This window comes from Fusarium solani (genome assembly GCF_023522795.1).
Source record: "Fusarium solani strain SB1 chromosome Unknown bctg00000015, whole genome shotgun sequence".
In the NCBI taxonomy this organism is placed as follows: domain Eukaryota; kingdom Fungi; phylum Ascomycota; class Sordariomycetes; order Hypocreales; family Nectriaceae; genus Fusarium; species Fusarium solani.
The window spans coordinates 1,169,394-1,194,398 of NW_027072143.1; the positions used below are offsets into that span (position 1 = coordinate 1,169,394).

The 25,005-nt window shown below is 49.7% G+C and overlaps 10 protein-coding genes across 10 annotated transcripts; 4 read left to right on the forward strand and 6 right to left on the reverse strand.

Annotated features, from left to right (window-relative positions):
* Positions 1-13: 13 nt before the first annotated feature.
* Positions 14-577, reverse strand: MRS44_018294 (uncharacterized protein; the record flags this gene model as incomplete). Its single annotated transcript, XM_065616489.1, has 1 exon — positions 14-577. The coding sequence occupies one exon, from the start codon at positions 575-577 to the stop codon at positions 14-16; it is 564 nt and encodes a 187-aa protein (XP_065472561.1).
* A 1,098-nt stretch (positions 578-1,675) lies between these two features.
* On the reverse strand, positions 1,676-2,873 carry MRS44_018295 (uncharacterized protein; the record flags this gene model as incomplete). The annotated part of the gene is made up of 3 exons (XM_065616490.1): positions 1,676-1,985; positions 2,088-2,213; positions 2,323-2,873. The coding sequence occupies 3 exons, from the start codon at positions 2,871-2,873 to the stop codon at positions 1,676-1,678; spliced, it is 987 nt and encodes a 328-aa protein (XP_065472562.1).
* An 881-nt stretch (positions 2,874-3,754) lies between these two features.
* On the reverse strand, positions 3,755-6,230 carry MRS44_018296 (uncharacterized protein; the record flags this gene model as incomplete). The annotated part of the gene is made up of 3 exons (XM_065616491.1): positions 3,755-3,814; positions 3,871-4,554; positions 4,605-6,230. The coding sequence occupies 3 exons, from the start codon at positions 6,228-6,230 to the stop codon at positions 3,755-3,757; spliced, it is 2,370 nt and encodes a 789-aa protein (XP_065472563.1).
* A 129-nt stretch (positions 6,231-6,359) lies between these two features.
* On the reverse strand, positions 6,360-7,541 carry MRS44_018297 (uncharacterized protein; the record flags this gene model as incomplete). The annotated part of the gene is made up of 1 exon (XM_065616492.1): positions 6,360-7,541. One exon carries the CDS (start codon positions 7,539-7,541, stop codon positions 6,360-6,362), a length of 1,182 nt encoding a protein of 393 aa, XP_065472564.1.
* A 1,693-nt stretch (positions 7,542-9,234) lies between these two features.
* Positions 9,235-10,241, forward strand: MRS44_018298 (uncharacterized protein; the record flags this gene model as incomplete). Its single annotated transcript, XM_065616493.1, has 4 exons — positions 9,235-9,546; positions 9,620-9,889; positions 9,956-10,045; positions 10,095-10,241. The coding sequence occupies 4 exons, from the start codon at positions 9,235-9,237 to the stop codon at positions 10,239-10,241; spliced, it is 819 nt and encodes a 272-aa protein (XP_065472565.1).
* A 210-nt stretch (positions 10,242-10,451) lies between these two features.
* On the reverse strand, positions 10,452-11,926 carry MRS44_018299 (uncharacterized protein; the record flags this gene model as incomplete). Its single annotated transcript, XM_065616494.1, has 2 exons — positions 10,452-11,275; positions 11,323-11,926. The coding sequence occupies 2 exons, from the start codon at positions 11,924-11,926 to the stop codon at positions 10,452-10,454; spliced, it is 1,428 nt and encodes a 475-aa protein (XP_065472566.1).
* Positions 11,927-14,951: 3,025 nt separating this feature from the next.
* Positions 14,952-15,707, forward strand: MRS44_018300 (uncharacterized protein; the record flags this gene model as incomplete). Its single annotated transcript, XM_065616495.1, has 1 exon — positions 14,952-15,707. One exon carries the CDS (start codon positions 14,952-14,954, stop codon positions 15,705-15,707), a length of 756 nt encoding a protein of 251 aa, XP_065472567.1.
* A 938-nt stretch (positions 15,708-16,645) lies between these two features.
* MRS44_018301 (uncharacterized protein) lies at positions 16,646-17,509 on the forward strand (the record flags this gene model as incomplete). The annotated part of the gene is made up of 1 exon (XM_065616496.1): positions 16,646-17,509. One exon carries the CDS (start codon positions 16,646-16,648, stop codon positions 17,507-17,509), a length of 864 nt encoding a protein of 287 aa, XP_065472568.1.
* Positions 17,510-18,789: 1,280 nt separating this feature from the next.
* On the forward strand, positions 18,790-20,961 carry MRS44_018302 (uncharacterized protein; the record flags this gene model as incomplete). The annotated part of the gene is made up of 1 exon (XM_065616497.1): positions 18,790-20,961. The coding sequence occupies one exon, from the start codon at positions 18,790-18,792 to the stop codon at positions 20,959-20,961; it is 2,172 nt and encodes a 723-aa protein (XP_065472569.1).
* A 1,071-nt stretch (positions 20,962-22,032) lies between these two features.
* Positions 22,033-23,577, reverse strand: MRS44_018303 (uncharacterized protein; the record flags this gene model as incomplete). Its single annotated transcript, XM_065616498.1, has 1 exon — positions 22,033-23,577. The coding sequence occupies one exon, from the start codon at positions 23,575-23,577 to the stop codon at positions 22,033-22,035; it is 1,545 nt and encodes a 514-aa protein (XP_065472570.1).
* Positions 23,578-25,005: the final 1,428 nt, after the last annotated feature.

Genomic DNA, 25,005 nt, shown 5'->3' on the forward strand with positions numbered 1-25,005 from the left:
CAGCGAACCTTCACTATACCACAAGAGCGCATCTATCGAAAATGGGAACCTCGAACAGACGAAGGGCAGCGAACAAGCCTGGGTCGACTGTGAGACCGGATTTGAAGTAAGTGCTCCGCGCAAACCTGCCACCGTCGCCCCTGGAGTTGTAGATGGCGTGATCGTTATCCATGGAAACCTTGTTGTCGTCACGCTCGGCGTTCCTGGTGCCCAGTTTATCTTCTAGGTTAAGCGGGAATTTCAGACCAAAGCCTCCAAAGTCCAACTTGACGCGGGTGCTGAGCTTTCCGTCAAAGTAGGGCGCGCTGTGCCCGCTGGCACCCCTATCGGCGTCGTTGAAGAATGCGAGCATGGAGCTGACTTTCCCCTGCGGCTGGAAAGTCATTCTAGTGTTTCCGGACGGGTTCACTATGTGCCTCTCGGGTTTGGTGGGCTTGACTTTGGTGTAGGCTGGGTTACCCCTACTGGCGTTGCCAAAGTCAACCTCGCCGAGGTCTCCGATGGAAGAGGCTAGCTCACATTCTCCCTCTACGTTGAGCCAGCTGTTGGCTTGTTCACCTTTGAACACGTTGTCCATTGAGGCCGGTGTTGTCCTACTAGATCCCATTCATGTTTGCACAAGAGCGAGCAGACAGACTACGCCATGGGGCTAACGACTTAAAATCATGGAGAAGCTATAGGTGTCTTCGGTTCTGAATTTACCGTTAGCAAGGGCTCCAAAGCCAAGTTCGTGGTCCCACTGCGTCCCGAAGAGGGGAGTCTCAGGGGAGTCTCAACTTCGTCAAGGTACTTTCACCTACGCTCTTGTGCATTTCGGCATTTTGTACATGTCTCGTCAATCGGTCCAGCGCTCAACTAGGAATGCCTGCGGCGCAAAGAATCACCCGATTGGATGCCCGGAGAGTCGACAGTGGTGTTAGGGTAGCCTCCGGCCCCGGAGTAGTCGATGCAGACCTTACCTTGTGTTTCCCCGGATTGCCGTTGTGTGCGGTGCAGGTTCATATCGAAGGCGAAGTCAAGGACCTCTGACGCAGCAGCTCTGGGTAGGTCAACGGATGGCACGCCTTGATCTGCAAAAGGCTCTAGTAAAAGCAGAACAGGCCGAGGCTGATTGATAAGTTGTCGACTTTCGGATTGTCAGACAACTGGCTCCACAGGGATCATTGATGGCACCAGTCAATTGATGAGAATTATCTGAAGAACAAAAGACATTGAACAGCCATGTGTTCGGGCACAGCTATTTAAGCTCGTGTCAGGATTGGGGTCCTGATACGACAAACTGGATGTGAAACAGGATACACGACCCCAAGATATGGGCCGCGTTTCATATCCAGTCGCACGAACCTAGTGATGATATGCGACACAAAAATAAGGCAGAATTGACTCCGTAAGTGAGGAATTAATCTGATATCTGATTCATGAAGAGCCTCATCGCCCTTGACCCTAGAGCGCATAGCGAGCGGGGAAGGCGGGTCGGTTCCACTTTGCCAAGCGTCCGAATTTCTCGAGTTTCTACGGTAGTGGATGTGGCACATATTCGACCGGTGTGGAATAGATATACACACGTAGATTTATAAGTGGATTTATAGTGGATCTTTGAGGCTATTTATAACCTCGTCGGTGCCTATTCAGCCTCACTTTCAGAGGTTAACACTAACTCTTCAGCCTATTGCTACTATGATGAATCGTCAACCTCGCTAGCGCTGTCCTCGCCCTCCAATAGCCATTTTGGCTCAGCAAGCGCCAGCTCGTCGTCGCTTAGAGTCCCACAGCCGGCATCCAGCTTACTTTCAAGGTGTGACTTAAGCAAGGGATCCAGGTCCTTGATAAGGCCAGCACGGTACCAAGAGCGTAAAACCTGACAAATGGCGATAATCTCATCATCTAGGTTCGTACGCAACCCCGAGACCATCTTGCCAGCAGCTGAAAGTAACCTCTCACACTCGGCTGACATCGGCTGGATTGTCAGGAAGTCCAAGGCCATCCTGGATAACCGAGGATATCTACTTTGCTTAGTGATCCAATAACCAATTGGATCACGAACGTCGCCGTGGCTAGCCTCACGATCCGTCTGCCACGCTTAGTACTCGTCACCAACGATAGTTGCTGCGTAGGCTGATTTTGAGTTCGGCAAACGACTGTTCTTCTCAAAGAGGTTGAAGAACCGAGGTCTTTTTGCCGGTGGCTCGTCGTCGCCTCTACTGTTGCTGGTTCTAACCTCGAGATGAGCGTAATCAGACAGCCAGACATCGGCAACCATCTCTTTGCCTTTTCAACCCAACTAGGCGGTGATACTCTTGAATGACCTTATATCGGACAGACCTGGCACTCAAGTTGGCGCGCTGGATCGAAACGGAGGGATTCAAATAGTCGAAGATTTCTCGGAGGATGGGGTTCTCGGCGAAGGAAAAGGTCTGGTTGCTACTGACGATTAACTCGACTAGCATACGCTGAAAGTGTTGCTTATCAAAGCGTGAGATGAAGCCATTCGCGATATTTTGTTCCATAGGCTTGTTGACGTCCAGTTTCAAAACAGAGGCAATAGTCGGCTGATTCGATTTCAGTGCGCCTTCGGATTTGAGCTGTGCTGTGCTCTTTTTCTCCCCCTCTGGCGCTGGTGTTTCGTGTTCACGCCATAGATGATTTGCCGCGTTCTGGAGACCTGAAGAGGTGAAACTCGCGATAATGGGACGATTTCCGAGGATACAGTCCTTGCAAGCCCATTTGCGTAAGCCATGACGTTGAATATCGTAGCCAAAGTCCCACAGCCAAGAGCTAGTATCACGAGCGCGTTCTGACCAAGCCCAGCCTCTGAAATGGTGAAAAAGACTGTCTTCGAGGTGCTGCTGTTGGCCTGGCTGGGTGGCTGACATCGTCAAAAATTTTTTTTTTGGCAAAAACAACAGCAGGAAATCTTCGAAAACGCGCTCAATAGGGGCAGTTTCTCGTATCACGTTATTAGATTAGCTGTAGGGGTGATCGACCTCGGCTAACTTGGGTCCAGGTACCTCGATTTAATAGGCGATTATATACAAAAATAAGTACTGTGAACTGTACACAGTCAGGGAATATCTCACTGTATCTAAGTCCACCTAAATCCACTCCATTACATCCACTTTCAGGTCCAAGTGTAGAGGTTTAAAGTCCAAGACGGGATCACTCAAAGATATAAGGCCCTAAAGGGCCTCTCATTGCGATTATAATAACTTAACCAAGAATAATTACAATCATTACAACAAGAACCACCTTTTATCAAACTGCACTCAGCATCCCTGCGCAATCCAACAACACGTTGTGGCGGTAAGCGGCTGAATCAGCCACCAAGAGGTCGCCGTGGATATACTACTGATCCTATGAAATCAATTTAGCTCATTACGCCAAACCCTCAAGCTCACAGGGAGAGAACAAAAAGAATACCACTCTTCCTGAACGGCAGCCGATAACAACACTGCTGCCTGAAACCGCTGTTTTACCATAACGACACGCAGTTGGTAGCCAAATTAACTGCCTTCCACCATACGAAATCCAAGAAACGATTTCGTCGATGCCCAGTTCTTGGATGGAGGAAGAAGCCGGTAGTACGGGAATAGGAGACGGTGCAAAGTTGGACTTATTGTTGACAGAATACACCCCAACATCTGTGACAAGCCCAGAAACGTCGCCTGTGAAGTAGAGCTGTCGCGTAGGAAACCGCAAGGGGACTATGCGAACACGCGCACCCGTCTCCGTGCTCCAGATTCGTACCGTCCCGTCGTTAGAGGCCGATGCCATAATCTTCGAATCGTGCGAGAACACCACCGAGTTGATCGATCTGCTATGACCTTTAAGCACATGGTTGCATCGGCCCGTCTCCATGCTCCAGATTCGTACCGTCCCGTCGTCAGAGGCCGATGCCATAATCTTCGAATCGTGCGAGAACACCACCAACCGGACCTCGCCCCTATGGCCTTCAAGCACATGCTTACATCGGCCCGTCTCCATGCTCCAGATTCGTACCGTCCCGTCGTTAGAGGCCGATGCCATAATCTTCGAATCGTGCGAGAACACCACCGAGTTGACCGATCCGCTATGGCCTTCAAGAACATGCTCGCATCGACCCGTCTCCATGCTCCAGATTCGTACCGTTTTATCCGCGGAAGCCGATACGATAATCTTCGAATCGTGCGAGAACACCACCGAGTTGACCGATCCGCTATGGCCTTCAAGAACATGCTCGCACTTGCCCGTCTCCATGCTCCAGACCCGGGCCGTATTATCCTCGGAGGCCGATGCCACAACCTTTGAGTTGTGCGAGAACACCACCGAGTAGACCGATCCGCTATGGCCCTCTAACGTCGAGAGACATGCATCCCAGTTGTTCTCCACGCGTGGCTTAAGAGATATCCATCTTGGAATGCTACTCTTGAATGCCCTTCGCACGATGCTCATTGTCGGGGCAAACACCAAGGCAGAAGAGTATATCTGCAAAGGTGCCTCGTCAATGACCGAAAAATTAGCCAGAATAAAGCGAACCGCATCCGCAACGAAATCCGACAGGTTCTGGTACTGCCCGAGCTGCTACAAGTCAGAAAAGCCGATTTAAATAAGTTGTGCCTGAACCATACCTTGAGCCAATTTTGGAACGATCTGAGCATGGCAAGGGTTTCCGTGCTTCGACCCATCAAGCTCATCGTTTCGAGCCACTGAAGAAAATGTCTCCTCAAGAAGTCATGGACTTCTTTGATATCATCCGGTCCAGGATCAACGGCTACTCTGTGATGCACCCAGTAAAGGCAAGCGTACTGGAGTTCCGATTGCAAACATGCATGGATTTGTTGGGGATTAATGGTGGAGCGACGTGTTCCTGGGATCCGTATGCCGCATATGTCCTCGCGAAGACCACTGCGCATGATACGCAAACATTGTTTGGCCAAGTTCCGGTGGACGAGTTTCTCATCTACCCAGAACTCATTGGTCTCCATGTTCTCAAGATCGATAAGATAATCTCGGAACGATAGATGCAGCAGTCGCACAGGCGAGTCACGCGTCGATGGAATACTTAAAACTGAATGGAGCATTCTGAGCCTATCCGCCACGGTATCTAGTGGAACGTCGAGCATCAGCGCCAAGGCGCGCGTGGGTAAGGGGCTTGCGAGAGTGACGATAGTGCCGACAATGAGGCGGAATTCCGCAATAATTTCCTGCTTTTCACGTAGAGTTTTGTCAGTCAGCTGTTGCTTCAGCGCTGGCGAATAGGTCATGTCAAGCTTCGACGCATGACTTTCCCTCATATGACTTAGGACTTTTTGGAGTTGTTTGTTAGGATTTCCGTATCTCCAATCACCAATAAACCGGCAAACGGTTGAAGCAAAAATGAAAAGAGGTATTGCCGTTATGACAAGCCTGTGCAAGTTCGACTCCCCGGGCCAATCCGACGGCAGTTTCTGCTCTTCTTCCACGCACAAGTTGAAATTGTCTCGGATTCCCCCAAGCTCATGCTCAAAAAAGGTAAAAATGTCGTGCTTGACAATGGGCGCCGGTATCTCATGGAGAACCAAAGCTTGGTAGGTGCCTTTGATGGCGCTGAAGCCAAGGCGGATCGGAAGTTCCGGCCTGCTAGTGACAAAGAGTCGGAGCCGTGGAAGTCGCGGAGATTGTGCGTGAGAGAACAGATCGATAAGGAGACTGGTATCGGCATCTCGCTCGCACTCGTCCAAGGCATCGATGACGATAACAAGCGAGGATGCGCTTCGCAAATTCTGCGATATCTTCGACAGCGGTCCGAGGATGAGCTTGTCAAATTGTTCCCTCACTGTTTTCCCGGCAATGGCGGGGTCGGCATCGATCGCATCCTTGATGTGAGGCGAAAGTGTTGGGACGCTCGCGACGAGTTGACAGGCTAACGTGGGGAAGAATTTGGCTAGGTTCCCTCGGTCTGTCTCTCCTCTCTTGAAGAAGAAGCTAGCGCCGAGATCACCGGATTGAGAGCGCAACCGGGCTATAGTCCGTGATATCGTGGATTTTCCTGTTCCTGCCATGCCATTAAGCCAGAATATCGTCTTGGCATTGGGATCGTCGATCCATCGAGATATATGGTCGAGCAGCTTGACTCGGGTATTTGGCAGACAAGTCGGGTTGTGTTCCTCGGCGTGAGAGTCGAAAGAGGCCCCTTCGGCAACGGGAAGGCGATCGAGCACCGTCTTTTGGTCGACATCAATTATAGTCTTGCTAATTGGAACACTGTCAGTCATCGTGGCCACGCATGAGAGAAACACGTTTTCCATCTCACCGCAGACTTTGCACTTCTTCCTTCGTATCAATTGTCGTGGATTGAACGCTCCTCAGGTTTTCACTAACTTCCACTCTGTAAATAGACACATCTAACTCGTACCAGTTGACTGACCACTTGAAAGAAGTTCACTAATTCTCTTCTCATTCTCAACGTTGCTTGGAGGGATTCGTAAGAGAAGGTCTTTGGCATATGCAGCCGCTGCCATAGCCGCATATCCTTGCCACTCCTTATTCTTGTGCGAATCGGAATAGTCGCAGATACCTCGAATAGCCAGGCAGGGGAAGTTGTTCATCAACCCCGCAGCTTCCATTTCAAAACATAGAACGTCCTTTTCGGCTGCAAGCCTGTCCCGAGCCAAAGCATCCTTCATCAGATTGTCTGCGGAAGCAATTAGGCCGTAGTGGATTACGATCTTCTTTCCCTCTGGCCGTTCGAATCGTTGTACCAGGTCTGATGGAACTTGACTACAAACGTCCGCACAGCTCGAGTCATCATCAATGGCGTGGGGAACATCGCTCTTGTACAGCCTATCGGTATCTGGGTCCGGTCGGCTGTACTCACCCTGCAGGTTTGTGTACTTCTTGAGGACGTCGTTGATACTCCTTTCGAGGGCATGGCCGTGTATGGCATACTTGCTCTTTAGTCCGCTCACGGCCGCTAACAACGAAGTTGGCGGCTGGTTTAGGTGTTTCGTTTCCTTGAATTTCTTGCCTTGTATCGATTTTCCAAAGTTATAATGAAACACTCCACCCAACCCGTTGCGAGGAACACTGACCACGATGTCACCCAATCGAACGTCGCGTCGGTGACGTGGCGCACCGCCGCCGATGCCAACCATTAGACCGAGTTTGGTGTTAGGAAAGGTCCTCATCATGTTGGCTGCGACTTGTGCTGCAGTCGCTACACCGTATTCCCCTGCAGGTAAGACGGCGATAACGACATTATGCTCTTTGATCTTGCCCAACGTGTAGTCGTTGCTGTCCGTGGGTGGTTTGTGATACGGTCCATCATACTCTTCGTCGAGAAATACTTGTGCAGCAACATGCTCGGGATGTATGGCACAAATCCATCCCACACTGTACCTGCCATTTATGTCGCTAGATTGGGAGGGGGCTTTGTCATTCTCCAGTGCCGCGTTCTTCTTCGCCTCTGCTTTCTTTTGGCTCTTATCTGACGTATTGTCTATCCTTCTTCGTTTTGCAACGCTGGACTGAGCTCCGTTATCGTTCTCGACTTTTTGAAGTCTCTTGGAAGCTTTTCGTCGCTCCATAGCTTAACTGGCGCCCGAGGTCGTGGAAAGCAGACTTGAAAGATGTGGGAGGTCGTTCCGAAGCAGATATCGGACTCGGATGATCGCTCGGGCTAGTACGCTATATTTTAAAGAATGTCAGAATTACCGCTGAGCTTTGTCTGTCCGGTGAACAAGAAATTAGCTCACCGACTATTTCATCAAAAGGCGGATGGATGACAGCATATTGTTTTTGGATGGTGACAGAAGATGAGCCCTCTTGCAACCACTATATAGGTTGATCTAATAGTGCTCGCGGTGTTAGACAAGTGGAGGTAAAGCTGGTCTCGTGGGCGTCCAAGCAGATGACGATGGAGAGGTGGCTAGACATTTTGCTGAGGTTCCTGAATCAGCCACATACGGGACACTGATGTCAGGGACGCACCATACAGGGTCTGTGCTCAGAGTAACTTTTGAGGCGTTGGGATAAACGCCACAGGCGCAGCGATGAAAGTTAGACTGGGGCTTAAGATTCGCCGCTTGCATAATTAGCAAACACAAGGGTGAACAAACAGTTAGGTTCTAAGCAACCTGACGTGTAAGGAACCTGCGTACTCCAAAGGGACACGGAGGCCAAGCCCCATCAACTCACGACTAAGTGTTTTTTTAACCGCCACGATCAGCCAGGTGTTGTAGCGCGAAGTAGGATGGTACTTGTAGAGGGGCAGGAAAGATGGGATGTTAGGACGAAGTTCTCGGTACTTGTATTTAAAGAAATCAGCAGCCTCGATCATCTCAGCAATCTGTTGAAATGAGAAGATGCTAATTGCTTAATTCATCCTGAAAGTGCAGTAGGGAACCACTGCTTATGTACAGGCACGATTTCTTGCAGAATGTTCCTCCTTCTTCCACACCTTGCCACCGCCTTGGTCGCCTCACACTTGTGATCTCCAACACAATCGCACAGGCGCGTCAGCGACTCGTCAGCGGCTATCAAGCAATTTCACCATAATTGGCCAATGCATCCGTCTCGGTGTGTCTCACCCGGCCGACGTGCATCTGGCCTGAAAATGCTGAATACAAAGAGGCCCTGGGCTTATCTGAATCAGGCTCAGACAACTCTGCAGTTTTCCCGATCTTTCAGACTTCTCTTTATCGAGAAAGCGCCTCGAACAGCCACCAGAGAGTGTCGCGATAATCATCCAGAATCTAGAGGCCATCGCCCTGAGACCCTGGCAAAATTTACTGTCCGATTCGACCATGGCAACCAGATGGCAGGCAAATTCCGGAGTAATTCTCCTGAAGCCTTGTATGCGCTTAGAGTTCGTCACGAGGTATTTAAATTCTGATTAAAGACTAGCTCCCCAGGGAACGGGATGGGTGAAAACGGTCGACAATACTTTTAGTGCCCAGACTGTGAGGAATACGAACGAGAATTGCTATATGTGAGAGACCCGCTTTCTTCACGTCGGCAGATGTTGATCCCAAAACCCAGGTTTGTCTATAAGGCAGCCTTTCCGAAAAAGCAGGATAGCCGGGAAGAGCTTCTGGGCCTTTTCGATATTCCTAAGTTCGTCGCTACTAGAACTTGTGTCGAATTGAATGGTTACTTCGGCTGCAGACCGACTTACGCCAACAACCAGGTCACGAAATGCAGTACGTTCTATACCTCTTTAATCCTTTCCAGTGGCCTTATTAAAATGAGTTAGGCATTTGGTTTCGCTTTTTAGTGAAAATGATTCGTAAAATCGATGACGAGCCATACGACGCAGAACCCGAGTATGTACCTCGTACTAATATGAAGGGTTACGTATGGTTCGAGATGGGAATCTTTACTCGCTGGGACTCTCCGAGCAAGTGCCAAGTTCTGTGTGTCGACGCACCATTCGACCTGCCCGATCAGTTGAAAGCATCACTTGAGAAGCGGCCGTCAGACCTTAACTTTGCAGATCCCTTTGCCATGCACGTCGACCTAATTGACCTGATAATAAAGTATTACGATATTTCGGTGTGGCGTATTCGAGATCCAGTCCGAAAGCTTGAGGAGGTGAGTATGCCGCCGTCTTTTGTCGCGTTTGCCCGAAGAGACCGGTCACCAAAGAAGCCTAATTATGCACCAGGACCGGCCATACGCTGGACAGTTGTTCAAACCAATGCACGACATTTCAAGACACGCCATTCACACTTCTGAGATCCTATCGGCAACGATTGAGACATTGCAAGAGATGCTACGATACCAGGCAGAAGTGTATGATAAGCTGCCTGGCGCAATGGAGAAGACCTACCAGGAGAAGGCGAATGAATATATGAAATTCCAAATCCAGCTGGCAAAGAGCCTCAAGCTTCGGTCCGACTCTAATCAAAAGAGGCTCGAGAACGAAGTCAATCTAGTACGGAACCAGCCCGGCGGAAGTACTCGACTGGTGCATCGCTGAGATAAAACTGACGAAATGCAGGCTTTTAACAACATCACCAGCCAAGACAACAACGTGATGAAATCCATCGCACTCTTGACCATGGTGTTTCTCCCGGCCACCTTCCTTTCTGTGCGTATAGCCCTGAGTCATATTAATCGATTTTCTCACATAGTTACAGGCTCTCTTCAGCACTGCCTTCTTCAAATTCGATCACGAGTGGAGAGTCTCATCTGGATTTTGGATCTACTGGGTGATCGCAGTCCCTACTACAATAATAGTTGTAGCCGCCTTTCGTATTTGGATTGCATGTACTGCTCAGATGTAGAAGACCTTAGGATCTATGGCCCGGTGTAGCGAAATTAATACGCAGTTTTACCAGGGTCAATTGCGTCCCACGGCATTAAGTTTTAGGCCGTCTCTCTAGCTTCTCTTTGACCAAGTCGTTGCCGGTGTTCTTGGAGTAATCGGAAAAATCCTGTCGACCTGAGGTGCAGCAGGATATCATCGCCCAGATCTTGCCCTAATGTACCATAAACTACCACGGGATTGTCAGACGATCGATGGCCTCACTCAGCAAATCATAGCGAGAACACCCAGTGAGTACACCTTGCCAGTCCGCTTTGTCCAAGCCTGGAACATGCGCAGCCATTATTTGACCAACTGTCACCCTGCCGTAATTCGGGTTGCCTTCAAACCCGAATCGGCGGGCACGTTCGACATAGGCAGGAGGAACACTTGCGCCCGAGGATAGACCTGCCACCGTTTTTCCTGCCGTAGCATTGTGGATGACCACAAGCCCGAAGTCGACAGGCCGGTCGACGTTGTCAAACTGGATATAGTTCTCGATGGAGGCGACCATGACAGTCCCAATGCCCTTGGATGCCAACTTGTCCTGGTTATCCGGCGCCCTTATGCGACGCAAGGCATTGCTGATGCGGTTGTGAGCACCGAACGCTCCTGCCTCATTATATGGCTGTTCGCCAACGCCGGACTCGACGGGCACGGTGATTGAATGCATGACAACATCCTTTGGCCTCTGCTTTGCGAATGTATCCCGCAGAAGCCTTGCCTTAGACTTATTTGCCGTCGGGATGACAAGTAAAACGGCGTTTCCATACCGAGTAAACTGGTGAACCTCAAAAGGAGGAAGTGTGAGGTTCACACGGGGGGCCACAATGCCCTCCGTGCCCCGCAGACTTGGAATGCTGTTTGCCAGCTTATCTTCCATGGCGCCTCGAATCAACTCTTTCGCATATGACGCCACGTTAGCTGCGGCATATTGATCTGAGTCATCGCTTGACTTGGTGAACTTGCTCGCCGCAAGTACGAGAACTATGTCGGCCGAGATACTCTTTAGAGCTGCGGAGAGTCAGCCGATATCCAAGGTGAGTGTCTGTATCCATTACCTCCAGTAATAGCTTCTAAACCGGGAGGGTTCTTCGTTGTTATCATTTTCTCCCATACTTTCTCACTGAGACTATGCTGACCATCATCCTGTCCAGTGTTTGCATAATGCAACTGCGGGTGCCTGACAGTATCGCCGTCCGGCTGAGTGACAGGATCAGAGGGACTCGAGACAGCGGCGGAGAAGTTGTCCGAAAGCCAGTAGCCATCGGCTCCAACTTCTCTCTGTAGCATTTCTGCCTGTTGCAAGAGGCCCCACCCGCGCGTGGAAACTGGATATTGCCCATCTCCAGCGGTGGCACGCGGCAAGAGTATCACCAGGTCTCCCGGCTCGACACCGTGACCCACGGGGGACTTGCTAACACAAGTTAAGAGGATGGATTTAACGCCTGCCAGGGCGTCGACCAGATGTAAGGGCTGTAGAGGACCGGTTAAGGTCACCTTGACAGGACCTATAGTTCCTGAAAACATCGAGTCGACGCCATGCTGTTCTGAGGTATCTGTGTATTGGTCCAGCACGGCCTTAGCATTGACTAATAGCGTCCGGTTCGCGCATAGCCAGCCCAACGAACTTGCGCTGTCAGCCATGTCGTGCGCTTGCTGCATAATGGGTTTTATCGACAAGATGAGGTTTATCAGAGATATTTGGTGATGGCTCAGAAATTGAAGGAGCGCTCGGTATCATTGCTATCCTCAGACGGTTCGAAGCCCTTGGGTTCTGGGTCGTGGTCTTCAACAAGCTCGTGCTGTTTACCAGGCAAGAACACGACTTCGGCCGATGCTGCATGCGTCAGACAGCCTCAAACGAGCGCTCTCATATCCTTATCTGATAGTACCAAGTATGTTCACGAAGCTTGTCGTGCGTTTCAGAGTTCTGCGGAAAACACAAAGTTTTGGATGGGATATTGGGCCATGACGCTCGATACCAGCGCAAGTGAACAGGAGAGATTCGCAGATCAACGCCGCCCCTCAAACCACCGGGCGCCAGTGTATCAGGTGCCTTGACAGAGGTGCTTACGTCACGTACTGGTCATGTCTGGCGACTGATAGGTGGGCGCCCGGGCGCCTATGGACGTTGGTGGGGGTTGGGACGAACTGGGGAGAAATGCAGCGGTCAATTAGGGTGGCATTGGTTGGTATCCGAGGCTATGATGAGCGCCGCTGGACGAGGCGCTGACTCTCCTGTGAGATGCTGAAATGGTCGATGCCGCTGGTTTCTTAAAATACACGTTCCAAGTACTTAGCAACACCTGGCTGATCGTGGCGGTTAAAAACACTGTGGTGAATTGATGCGGCTCAACGTCTATGTTCGTTTAGAATCCACAGGTTCCTCACCCATCAGCTTGCTCAAACCCTAACCGTTTATTCACCCTTGTGTTTGCTAATTATGCAACTGGCGAATCTCAAGCCCCAGGCTAACTCTCGTCGCTGCGCCTGTAACGTCTATCCCGAAGCCTTAAAAGTTGTTAGATTGGCACCTGTGTGCGGTTAGAAGGGAGTTTGCTCTTCGTTATAACAATGTGTGGCTTGTGGCGGTGAAAACATCAAGAATGGACGAACGCCCCCGCACGATGACGAAGCGAGCAACAACAATATGAAAAAAGGCTTCAATCAATAAAATCATCAATTTCTAGCCCACAATCTACTGAATTCACCCCTACCCCATCGCGTATCCAACAAAAGTTACTCTGAGCACGGACGCTATAGTGCCCTTAGTATAGTGCGCAGCTGGGAGGGTTGAAATCTTTATATCATCAGTCTATATGTGGCTGCCAAAGAAGTCAAACCAAGCCCCTGCGTAGCCTGTTTGTCCTTATCGGGGAGGCAGAATGGCGCATACGTATCCCCAAAATAGTAATAGAAGTTTGTTTAATAGCAATGCTTAACGAATGCATACACTTCAACCTTCTTCTAGATTCTTCGTATGATTAGTTGACGAACTTGTCGATGGCTATTGATCCTGGCGATTGCGCTCATTAACATGCAGTGGGATACGAGATATATGAACGCCCATAAGAATTGGCATTTGGCAGAACGAATGAGTGGTCCTGTGTGATACAAAATGCGATTTTCGGCGGAGGTTCCGCGTGTTTGCACATGGTGGGGGTTAGAGGAGTGGTTCTCGGGGGTCATCCCCCATGTCAGGCCGGAAGCCCGACAGAGAAACCGGAGCAGACAGCAAAAATATATGAAAAGAATGTCGGCAGCACAAGCCACCGAGACATAAATTATATGTATACGCAAGAGAGTGACGAATATGCCGCATAAGTGGCAGGCACATAGTGGCAACCCTTACTGAGAATGGTAGCCTGGAAGGAGTGGACTGCGACGCTATGACGTTAGGGGTAGCACAGCTACCTGCTCCAACATGTGACAGCCTGCGAGCTTGTAAGCATGATCCTGTGCTACTCTACGCTGTCTTCAGCCTTTCAAAGTCATTCAACGTTATCGGGGCGTTGTTGGAGGTTCCTACTTGACGCCCCACAAGCCACTGGTCTGTTCGCAAGTGAAATTGTCTTCACCCCAGGAAGGCGGGCCGCTCGGCAAATTACACAGCCAAATCGCGGGGCCAAGTTAGCATGATTCGTTATATAGTACAACACAGTGCTAAAAGCCCAATTATCAACTCATGGCGAACGTTTTACCCACAGGCGGCGGTACTAACCAGTTACTTAGAAATCTACCATCAAATCAAATAGACAATAGGATCGAAATAAACTTTCACACAATTCCACCTGCTTTACCTGGAGTCCGTGAGGCGATCACTAGGTCCTATTCATATCAAATTATCGTCACATTATAGCCTTACATTAAAACCCCGAGTCCTAGTAAATTAGATCGAGACCTTACTCGTAGCCACACGATTAATAATGTACGACAGGTGGTTACGGCTAGGATGTTTGGTCTGCATGGCGCGTAGGGGAATTAAAAGGGGTGACTTACATGCTTTGAATGATAACGTGACCGGGACTTAGCCGAGAATTACTGTCACGAATCACTCTGATGTGCACGGTCGATGTTGCCCTTTCTAGCCACTCGTTCTACCGAAAGATGGTTATTCTGTCCTCCTGTGATTAAAATCTTGCTTCTTGTCAGATTCAGGACAAGGATACAGGAGCAAGTTTCATGATCTAACGTTCATAGGTATAGGAAAGTAACTCTCGCTAGGTATATCACAGGAAGGGAAGGAAGTTAAAGTTGTGAGCTACAGATTCCTTATCTGTGCTCATGAGTGAGACTTTCTGTGGCGTAAATAATCCTAAATAAGCTCTGCTAGAAGTCACGCCACATGTATTAATTTCGGTAAGTTCCTCCATAAGCTTCTGTTAGCTCAAAAGCCTCCGAACCCGTCGCGCTAAGTCCACGGAAAATTTGTCATCAGGCTCTCTGTCGACGAGCTCGGAAGAACTGCTCAAGTGGATGCAGGATGACATTTGAATCTCTCAAGTCCCTAAGGTCAAGCTTGCTTCGGCACCCATCCCCAACATGTTTATATAATAAATCTCACTCCACACCATTGCCTCACACCATTGTATAAATCAAGGCCTTTACTATTTGGTTTTTTAAAACAAATCAATACACCAAACCATTTTCTGTCCAACACTATCAAGGAGACGTTATATTCCAGATAATGGAAAGTCCGCAGCTCGCTCCGGCCATCCTATCTCTCGAGGTATATCTGGAAAATCTCCAAGCTTCAGATGGTGCGATTCCTTCACAGCTGGACGGCTTCGAGGCAATGCGAATCTACGAGCAGCTGTGTCATGGCCGCGATATCATTGCTATGCACAGATTGCGTCTTTTACCCCCATGTTTAATCAATAGCTATCGTGCCCGTCTGAGAAAGCGGATGACAGACCTTGAGACGGCATTAAAGAAGTTGTCTGAAACAATTCGCAAGATTCGCAGCACGGAGGAGACGAACAATTACGAAAAGTCGGGATTGCCGCTGAAGATATGGAAGAAGTTAACTATAAAGTTTGGCAGGATGGAGGAGATAAGCGATGACGCAAAGTTGGAATTGTCAGAGAAGATAGCCAAGGATATTATTAACATCATCGAACACCTCACAAGAACGATGGAATTATTCCACTGCTACCTGGAAAGCCAGTATAAGACGAAAAGAAAACGAACAGGTCAGGTCGAAAAAGAAAACGAGGTACTGATTGGTATTGGACAGAAAATCATGAGTATTCTTGAAAAAAAAGACAGGGACGGAGACAGAGGCGGAGATGGAGGCGGAGATGGAGGCGGAGATGGAGGCGGAGATGGAGACGGAGATGAAGATAGAGACGGAGATGGAGGCGGAGGCGGAGGCGGAGATGGGGGCGGAGGCGGAGATGGAGAGGGTATAAGAGTAAGGAAAGAGGGTTACTCTAACTTGTGACGGTCAAGGTTCCCAACGTAGTAACGTCGGACCCACCCCAACCGACCACTTTTTCGCGCAACAACACCAAGGCCACCCGATCGCGATGATCAATAAATAAGCAACAACGCAAAGTCGTATAAAGCTGATTTTTTATTTAATGAAGGTTGACATGGAATGTATGCTCTAGATCAGCTTGCTTTATCTTAGAAACCCTCGTGGAGGTCTTGCGCGGCTGTACGATCTTCAGCATCGCCTCACGAGCCTTCTTAATCGCGGGGACCTTTGCAAACTCAGCATTACCGTTAGGAACGACTTTTTTCCTCTTCTTTGGTCTTAATTCTTCATTTTGATGCTTCAATAACGTTATTTCCTTGGCCTGCATCTCTATTGTCACTCCACGATCCTCAAGATGATGCCCCATTTTTCTCATAAGTAGCTGGACAACCGGGGGATCTCGTCCGTCAACGAGATGAGGTTCAGTACCCTTTTGACCTGTGCCGTTGAGCGAGGGGTCCCTATAGGACACTCTGAAGGGCTTTTTGCGGGCGGCGGCGGCGTCTTAGGCCTCTCAGGTGTCTGTGTGACCATCGGGTTCAACAGGACCCGGGCCATGTTGACTGGCCACAATCCTGATGCCTTCCAGCCTGCTATGATGTTGTCTTTGGTGATGGCTTGCAGTCGGGCCTTATGATAGTTGACGAGGAACGTGATCTTGCCGATTGGTGCTGCATCTGCTATAGCGGCTGTCACATTCAGCCTATAGGACCATCTAGCACTGCAACTTGTGGAGTGCGCATTCCCTTTTGCCTCAGCTGGAAATGCGACAGTTATGAGCCCGGTTTGCCGGCTCAACTAGCTGTTCACCTCTTCTTCCTAATATCTTTTGGAATCCCATTTTCTAGCCTATTTAACAGCTAGTCTGATCCCTTTACCTTCCACTGCTATCATCACACACGATGGAATCAACCGGACAAGAAGACTCTTCCCGGGTCATCCTCAAAGGGCCCGGTAATTGGAACCTTTGGATTAATATCATCCGAAAGTCTGCAACCTCCCATAACATCTGGGAGTTCATCGACCCTTCGAAGGCTACAAAGCCGGCCCTATCAAAGCCTAAAGAGCCTACCTTCCTTGATATCAACCCAAAAGCTGCTAGCCTAGCAGCTCTGACCGCAGACGAATTCCGCAGACTAGAATTCCTATACAGCAGCTATCGAACCCAATGTCAGACCTATAGGGGCCAGCAAAAAGCCCTAGCTTCCATCCAACAACACATCGTCAACACCGTAGGCAGCTATTACGGTACGATTGAAGATTGTGACGAGGTTGCTAGCGAGCTAGCCGTCCTAAGGGCTCGGATTGAACCCTCTGATTATGACCATGAACAACGGATCCTAGAACGATACTACGCTGTTCTCAAGGGACCTACTCGAACAAAGCTTGAGACCTGGATCACAAGCTGGCGGAAGGTCCTTACGGAAATGAACAACCTAGCTCTGCCCGAAGCCCAGGGACTACGACCAACACACCGATTCCTTCAAGCTATCAGCTCTCTCAACCCTTCTTTTGCTGACTATTGGAGTCATAAAATAAGGGATCGAGCTAGAACCCTGACGAAGGAACAGCTTGAGAAAGAAATCCCCGATGGTTTTGAAATAAGCGAGCTATTCGAAAAGGAAGGAAATAGCAGACCGACTGCTACAAAAGGCAGCTTTGCTAGCTTCCAAGGCACCTCTGACGACCACGGATCCGGAGCCACAGCCGGAGCCGGAACCACAGCCCGACCTAGAAAAGGACGAAAGCCGGACTGCCTATGCTGAAAACAGCATTATTACACAGAATGTTATTACCTGATCAACTGGATCAGACCGCAAAATTGGAAGCCGGACCAAGAAACCGAGTTCAAGGTCAATCAACAACTTGAAGACCCTGTCATCCAAGGCAAGGTCAACAGAGCTATCAAATACAGAAAGAAACAAGACCAGAAGACCCAGCAGTCCCCTAACGAGACTAGGGAGCCGGAGAGATCAGAGGCACAGCCTTTGCCGGAATAACTGCTGGCACAACTGATCAAAACCAAGGAAACCGTCGAAACTTAGGGCCACAACAGCTGCCAGTGCAGTCAGCGTTTTCAGCCGCCCAAGTCTACCCCTTGAGGGACTCTTTCATCCTTGATTCTGGATCAGACACACACATCTGTAACAACCTAGCCCGATTCAACAGCTTCCAACCCCTCGAGACGGCAGAAGCTATCTACGCTGGAGACACTCAGCTAGAAATCCGGGGCTACGGTCAGGTTCATCTTCGCATCAAAGATGGGCTATTCCAACTGAACAACGTAGCTTATATCCCAGACTTTCACACAAGCCTAGCTTCCTTAGACCTTATTCTAGCTAAGGGATACAATTGGAACCCGGCTACAGGAGCTATCTTCAAGGGAATAGAGACCATATTCCACACAAGACGCCTCCATCGCCAATAGGTCATCGAATTCAACGAGATTCACTCAGAAGAGGGCCCAGCAGCCTTCTCATCATCTTCAACACCTAGGCCCACACAGACAGCCGAGGCGGCCCTGTGGCATCAACGGCTAGGTCACTTGAACGCACCAGCCCTTGAACATCTAGTCCAAGAGACTACAGGAGCCCAGATCAAGGGACCTGTCCGCATTGACTGCGAAGCCTGTTCTAAAGGGAAAGCAAAGAGGCTAATCTCAAGACGAAGCCCTCAGACGAAGGCCCCAAGACCATGTTGGAGAGTCTATATCGACCTATTCAGTCTAAACACAAGCTACAATGGCTATCAGGCAGCACTCCTGATCAAAGACGAATACACAGGCATGATCTTTATCTATCTGTTAGTTGACCAGCAGCAACAGACCTTACTGCAAGCCCTGGATTCCTTCGAAGCCCTTATCAAACGGCAGTATGACCTTCAGATCTGTAGGATCCATAGGGACAACGACCCTGCCCTGCAGACAGGTTATTCCAATTGGGTTACACAAAGAGGGATAGAAGATGAACCTACTGCCCCTTACACACCGGCTCAAAACGGCCCTGCTGAATGATCTGGGGGGGTAATAGAGTCTCAAGCCCGTACAATGCTTCTAGGGGCTAACCTTCCGGAGGACCTTTGGCCAGAAGCTTGGAAAACAGCTGTCTATCTACACAACAGATCGCCCCAGCAGTCCAACAACTGGAAGACCCCTTTCCAACAACTTCACAACTGGCTGAAGGACAACAACAGAGACACAGGCTATATCAATCAACAGCCTGATGTAGCACATCTCAAGGCATACGGCTGCAGAGCCTATCCATTGACCAGGGAAGCTCAACAGGGCACCCAAAAACGAGCCCTAAAGACGGCAGCCCACGCAGAAGTCGGCTACCTTGTTGGATACGACTCCAGCAATATCTTCAGGATCTGGATACCAGAAAGATCAGAGGTCCGAAGGGTCAGAGATGTGACCTTCAATGAACAACAGCTCTATGATCCAAAGGATCATCCGGACCGTCTAGGAACTAGGGAGCCACAGCCACAACAGCTCCTTCCTAGTCACATTGAAACCGACTCTGAAGACGAGGAAATCAGGTCAACAATAGAGGTTATTACAGACCTTGTTGAGACTGATACAGAAGACCTAGGTTATGATGAAATGGATGACCTAGCAGACGCCTTTGAAGCAGCTTGGCCTCAAAGACCAGCTCGCAACCTAACAAGCCCTTCCACAAGCGCTACAGCTATGGAAGCAAGCCCTTCCACAAGCGCTACGGCTGTGGAAGCATCTGATCAGATGGATGACCTTTCCGGAAGCCCGGATCTAGGTCAACAACCTCAACCCAGAAAGTCTCAAAGGATCAAGGACCGAGACTTCCGCAGCAGCTTCTTCCTTGGCCAACAGGAAAAGCTACACAGACGATCACTTCCACCGGAGCCTAGGACCTGGAGAGGGCTAGAAGGTCATCGCTTCGAACGGGAATTCAAGCAGGCCGCTGATACACAGATGGATAGCCTATGGGACCACCAGACCTTCAGACCTGATCCAATAGACCAAGCCACTCAAAGGGCCCTGCCGGTGACTTGGGTCTTCAAATACAAGTTTGACAAGCACGGGTTTCTTCAGAGGTTCAAAGCTAGGCTATGCGTTCGAGGAGACCTTCAGCCATTCAACCACAAGGAGACCTATGCCGCAACCTTAGCCGGAAAGTCCTTCCGGATCCTAATGGCCCTGACAGCTAGATTCGACCTCGAAGCGAGGCAGCTAGATGCAATCAACGCCTTCACAAACAGTATCTTAGACGAGGAAATCTTCATCAAATTCCCCGATGGCTACGAACGCCGCGGCTGGATTCTAAAGCTCCACAAAGCTCTCTACGGCCTACGAAGGTCACCCCTTCTTTGGCAGAAGGACCTCACAAGGACCTTCCAACAGCTAGGCCTATCCCAATGTGCAGAAGATCCCTGCATCTGCAACAACAGCTGGGTCACAGTGTTCTTCTTTGTAGATGACATTGTCGTCCTCTATCAAAAGAAGGATAAGCTAGCCGCCGACCAATTAATCAACAGCTTGAAAAGCCGATACAAAATGCAGGACCTTGGAGACCTACAGTGGTTCCTAGGGATCAGAGTCATACGAGACAGGCCAGCTAGGAAGCTATGGCTCTGTCAGGACTCGTACATCGAGGCTATCACAGCCAGGTTCAAATTGGATCAAAAGGATCACTTCAAAGGCAGCCCCTTTCCAACTGGAAGGCTCCAGCCTAACCCTGGCCAAGCCACGAGAGATCAGGTTCATCTTTACCAACAGACAGTTGGCTCTATCAACTACGCTGCTGTCATGACCCGACTGGATATAGCACATCCAGTAGCTAAGCTAGCAGAATCCCTACTCAATCCTTCAGACCGGCATCAGCAGGCTGCAAACCAGCTGATCGAATACCTCTTCGCAACCCGGCACCTAGCTATACAGTTCAACGGAAGAGATCCGTATCCTAGGACAACAGCCGGACCTTCCGGATCCAACGGACCCCTAGCTGCTCAGGTCAGCCAAGGCAGCAGCCCTGACCTTCAAATAGCTTCAGACGCAGCTTTCGCAGACGACCCTATGACTAGGAAGTCATCTCAAGGATCTATCATTATCCTATTTGGCGGACCCGTTAGCTGGAAAGCAGGGAAACAGGATACAGTCACAACGTCATCTACAGAAGCCAAATTGCTAGCTTTCACACACACAGCCAAAGAAGCTATGGCACCCCAACGGCTATTCAAATAGCTAGGTCTTCAGCTAGACCAGCTACCGACGATCGAGTGTGACAACCTTCAGACTATCAGGCTTATCACCCTTGATATCCCTAGGATTAAAACAGCCCTCAAGCATGTTGACGTTCACAACAGCTGGGCGAGACAAGCCTATCAGGCAGGAAGCTTCAAAGTTAAATACACACCAACAGCTCAGATGCTAGCTGACGGTCTGACCAAAGCCCTGCCCAGCCAGAAGTTCGAGACCTTCGTCCACCAGCTAGGTCTGACAGATATCAAAAGCCTCATCGAGTCACAGATTGAATCAGACCTTGAAGACTAGGCTAGGACTCTATCCTAGATTTCCTTTGTATCAAACTATCAGATTGACCAACTTCTCTTACTTGCAAATAGCTTCATTTTTCAACCCTGTTCAAAATGGGGGGGTATGTCACATTATCAGACTTCAGGCAGAAACCTTCTATCAACTTCGAAGCTTTCCACGAGCTGATGAAGCTTGCCATAAGCTGATGAAGCTTTCCATAAGCTAATGAAGCTTTCCATAAGCTAATGAAGCTTTCCACAAGCTGACAAATTCGCCCCTTCAGAAAGGCATAAAAGGACAAGCCTTCAGACATTCATTTAGTTAGAAATCAAGAGCTTCTATGACTCCGTTTCCATCCCTGAATGTGACAGACTATTCGAGGCGGTTAGACTTGAGCCCTTCCGAGGCTTCGTCAGCGCCGCATACATCTTATCGACCTCCCCTCTTCGCTTCGAGTAATCTTCGATGTCTGCCAATTGCAGGACTTTCCCAAGCCCACCGAGACACAGAATCGCGGCGAGCACCGTGTCATCTGGTTAATCTTGGTAATATCCGCGGAGGAACCGCTCCGTAGGACCGTAGTACGAAAGAGGCAATACCGTCCTTCGAAAGAACATGACCAGGCATTTCATAACGTCGTGGGTCTATAGGATAACATCGTTGCTATAACACTCCATGGCTTTATGTTCATAGGCGTAGGGAACTAGTAGTAGTAGTAGTAGTAGTAGAAGAGGTAGAGATCGATTTTAAGTATCAACAACTACGGATCCGGCCCTTGGTTTAGGGCCTTGGGCTCTCTCCAGGAGCAATCGTTGTCAGTAATTCACCAGCATTCATCAGTGTTGCAGCGTAGCGAGTGTCTCTCACGCTTACAACTCTGGCGAATGCTTGACCAGTACTCCTCAATGCGCCACCCGCATCTCTTAGCGCTACAATACCCGCGTCTGGTAGCGCCTTACCGGCTAGTCCAAGTTGTTTGTTGGCCTCTCTCAGTTGTTTGCCAGTTTCTCTCAACTGTCGCCCAGCTTCTCTTAATTGTTTCTTGCCTTCCTCCAGTTCTCCATCTCTCAGTGCTTCACCGGCATCTCTCAGGGCCCCACCGGCATCTTTCAGGGCCCCACCGGCATCTTCCAGCTCTCCATCCGCACTTAACTCTCTCCAGGTGTCTCTTATGTTTTCCCCAGCCCGAGTTAGTAGCTCGCCTGTTTGTTTCAGTCGTTTGCCGACATCCCTTCTAGCGCCGCGGTCCATATGTACCAACATATCGCCGGCAATTGTCAGTGCGATATGAGCAGAACTCAGTGCCCTATCGGCTTCCTCGAATTGGTTTGCTGGAATCGGCACATCAGCGGGCGGCGACACCTCGGCATGTTCGGCCCTAGGCACAAGGCTGGTCCCTTTTACGTCGAGAGGAGGGATGAGCGATAAGAGATCCTTAGCACATGCCGCTGCTGTTGCGGCGGCGTATGGCTGCCACACCTTGTTCTTGTGAGAGTCGGCGTAGTCGCAAATTCCTCGAATCACAAGACATGGAAAGTTATTCATCAGTCCGGCTGCTTCCATCTCAAAACAGAGAACCCCACCTAGAGTATGACTGTAGTTATCTCTCGTCATCCCATCCTTTATACACTCGTTGCCAGAAGCGATAGTCCCGAAGAAGAGAGACACACCACGCCGAGTAGGATCTCTGATTCTTCCTTGATCTCTGCGGCAGTTGCTACAGTCGGATCCTCCGGTGTGATTATACGTCGCATTGAAAAAGATATCATGTTCAGGACCCGGAAATTGGAATATGTCTCGACCATCGAATGCCGAGAGGCGGTCCATGACTCTCGTCTGTCCAAGTTGGTAATTAGCTTCCATCATGGAAGCGGCGGCAAGGAGAATATTTGGTGGCGCGTTTAGGCTACCGGTTCTTGTGAAACGTCCCGGTAGCGCCTTTCCAAAATCGTATTGGATCACACCCCCATGTTCTCCTTGAGGCTTGCTGATGACAACGTCTCCAAGACGAATGGGATTTTCATTGGTGGGGACGCCGCCAGCAATTCCAACCATCAAGCCAAATCGTAGAAAGGGGAAACTTGTCCTCATCTGACTAGCCACAGTCGCTGCAGAGCTGGTGCCCAATCGTCCAGCGGGGAGGCAGGCGGCAACCACATTGTGTTCTCCGATGCAACCAAGGGAGTAGATGTTGGTATCGGTTGGAACACCTGGGATGGGCGCATGGCATTCGTCCATGACTTGTATTCCAGCAGCCAACTCTGTTGGCAAAGCCGAGATCCATCCGACAGTATAGTCGCCTTGTGAGAGTCTTTTCTGAGGCATCGTAAAGGAGTAGGCGGGGTGGCCACTGGCGGCAGTCAGTCGTATTATGCCAGCCTGGCCAGAGCAGCGGGGATGTGATATTTTCTACCTGGGATCGACTTGAGATTCACCAATGTTTCCCAATCGCTGTGGATAGATTTCAAAGAACTGCAAGGTTGTAACTTGGAGTCCTCGCTTGTGGTGGAATTTGTGTATGAGAAGAGGAGAGGGCAGAGAAGAGAGAAGCAGAAAAGTACCTTAGATATAATACCATCTGCATGTGAAAGTTCTCCTACATCGCAAGAGCGAGGTTTTGAACTTCCACATACCACCACCACCTAACCTTAGAGCTACCATTTTGCCACCGTAACCTAATCATGTGAAACTTCTCGTACGTCATACGAGCGAGGTTTTTAACGCCACCACGAGAGAGAGCCCTGACACACCTCAACTCAGCCTAACGCAGATGGACTCACAGGCCCTTTATCCAGGTCGCTTCGGGAAATTCCCTTCATATATCCGTCATCAGTTGTGATCTATTGCGTGTTCTTCTACCCCACCCCATGTGTGATCGAGTTGGTGAGGGAAATAACCCCATGAGCGGCCGCACACCGACGACTAGCTAGGGCACGAAGGTCAGCATGCCTCGACACAGCAGAGAAGCGCACTATTGAGCGCGTGGTTGGGGCCGCAGCCACTTCAACCTTGGGGAACACGCCAGGTGAATCGTCATCAATCGCGTTAGACGTGTCGCGACACAACCAGCAGATCAAGAAATGGTCAATCTAGTCAACGCCGTTGAACAGCATTGAATGGTTTGCATCCTTGCACTCGGCAGTAGACACGGTAGCCAAGATCACACATGTTTCTCTTATTTTTAAGACAGGTCTTTCACATCTTCCTGAGACATTCCTAGCATCCTCGTCATGGGGGAGCATGATGGAGCTGAGAGACCTTGAGAAAGCCCGATATTAAACCACCTCCCTACTTCTCTCTCGTGACGATCCTCAGACTAAGGATAGTAACATACGTTGATGACTATTTCATTAATGTCCGTGAAGCCAGCTAATGCGAGGTTCCTCAGGATCCAGCTCTCATAGAACGACCATGTCGATCCAACGACTTGAGAAGCTTTGTCGCATCGTATGACCAAGGCAGCTCTGACACACGGGCTATCTGACCAAGAAGGATCAAACTTGGATGAAACAGATCGTGAGGAAGGCTTCGTCACAGGCTTCGTCACAGCTGACGAATACACACACATTCAAGGAAGTATAAAGCAGACCAACTTCAGCTATTCATCTAGAAATTGAGAGCTTCAACGCACGTCAGAATCCCTCGTCAACTGTGATACCCTACCTTTCTTCCATTGTAGCACAAATAAATTTGGGCAGCGTTGGCAACTGTCCCTGGACATGGCGTATCACCAACAATCAGACAAGGAAGTGA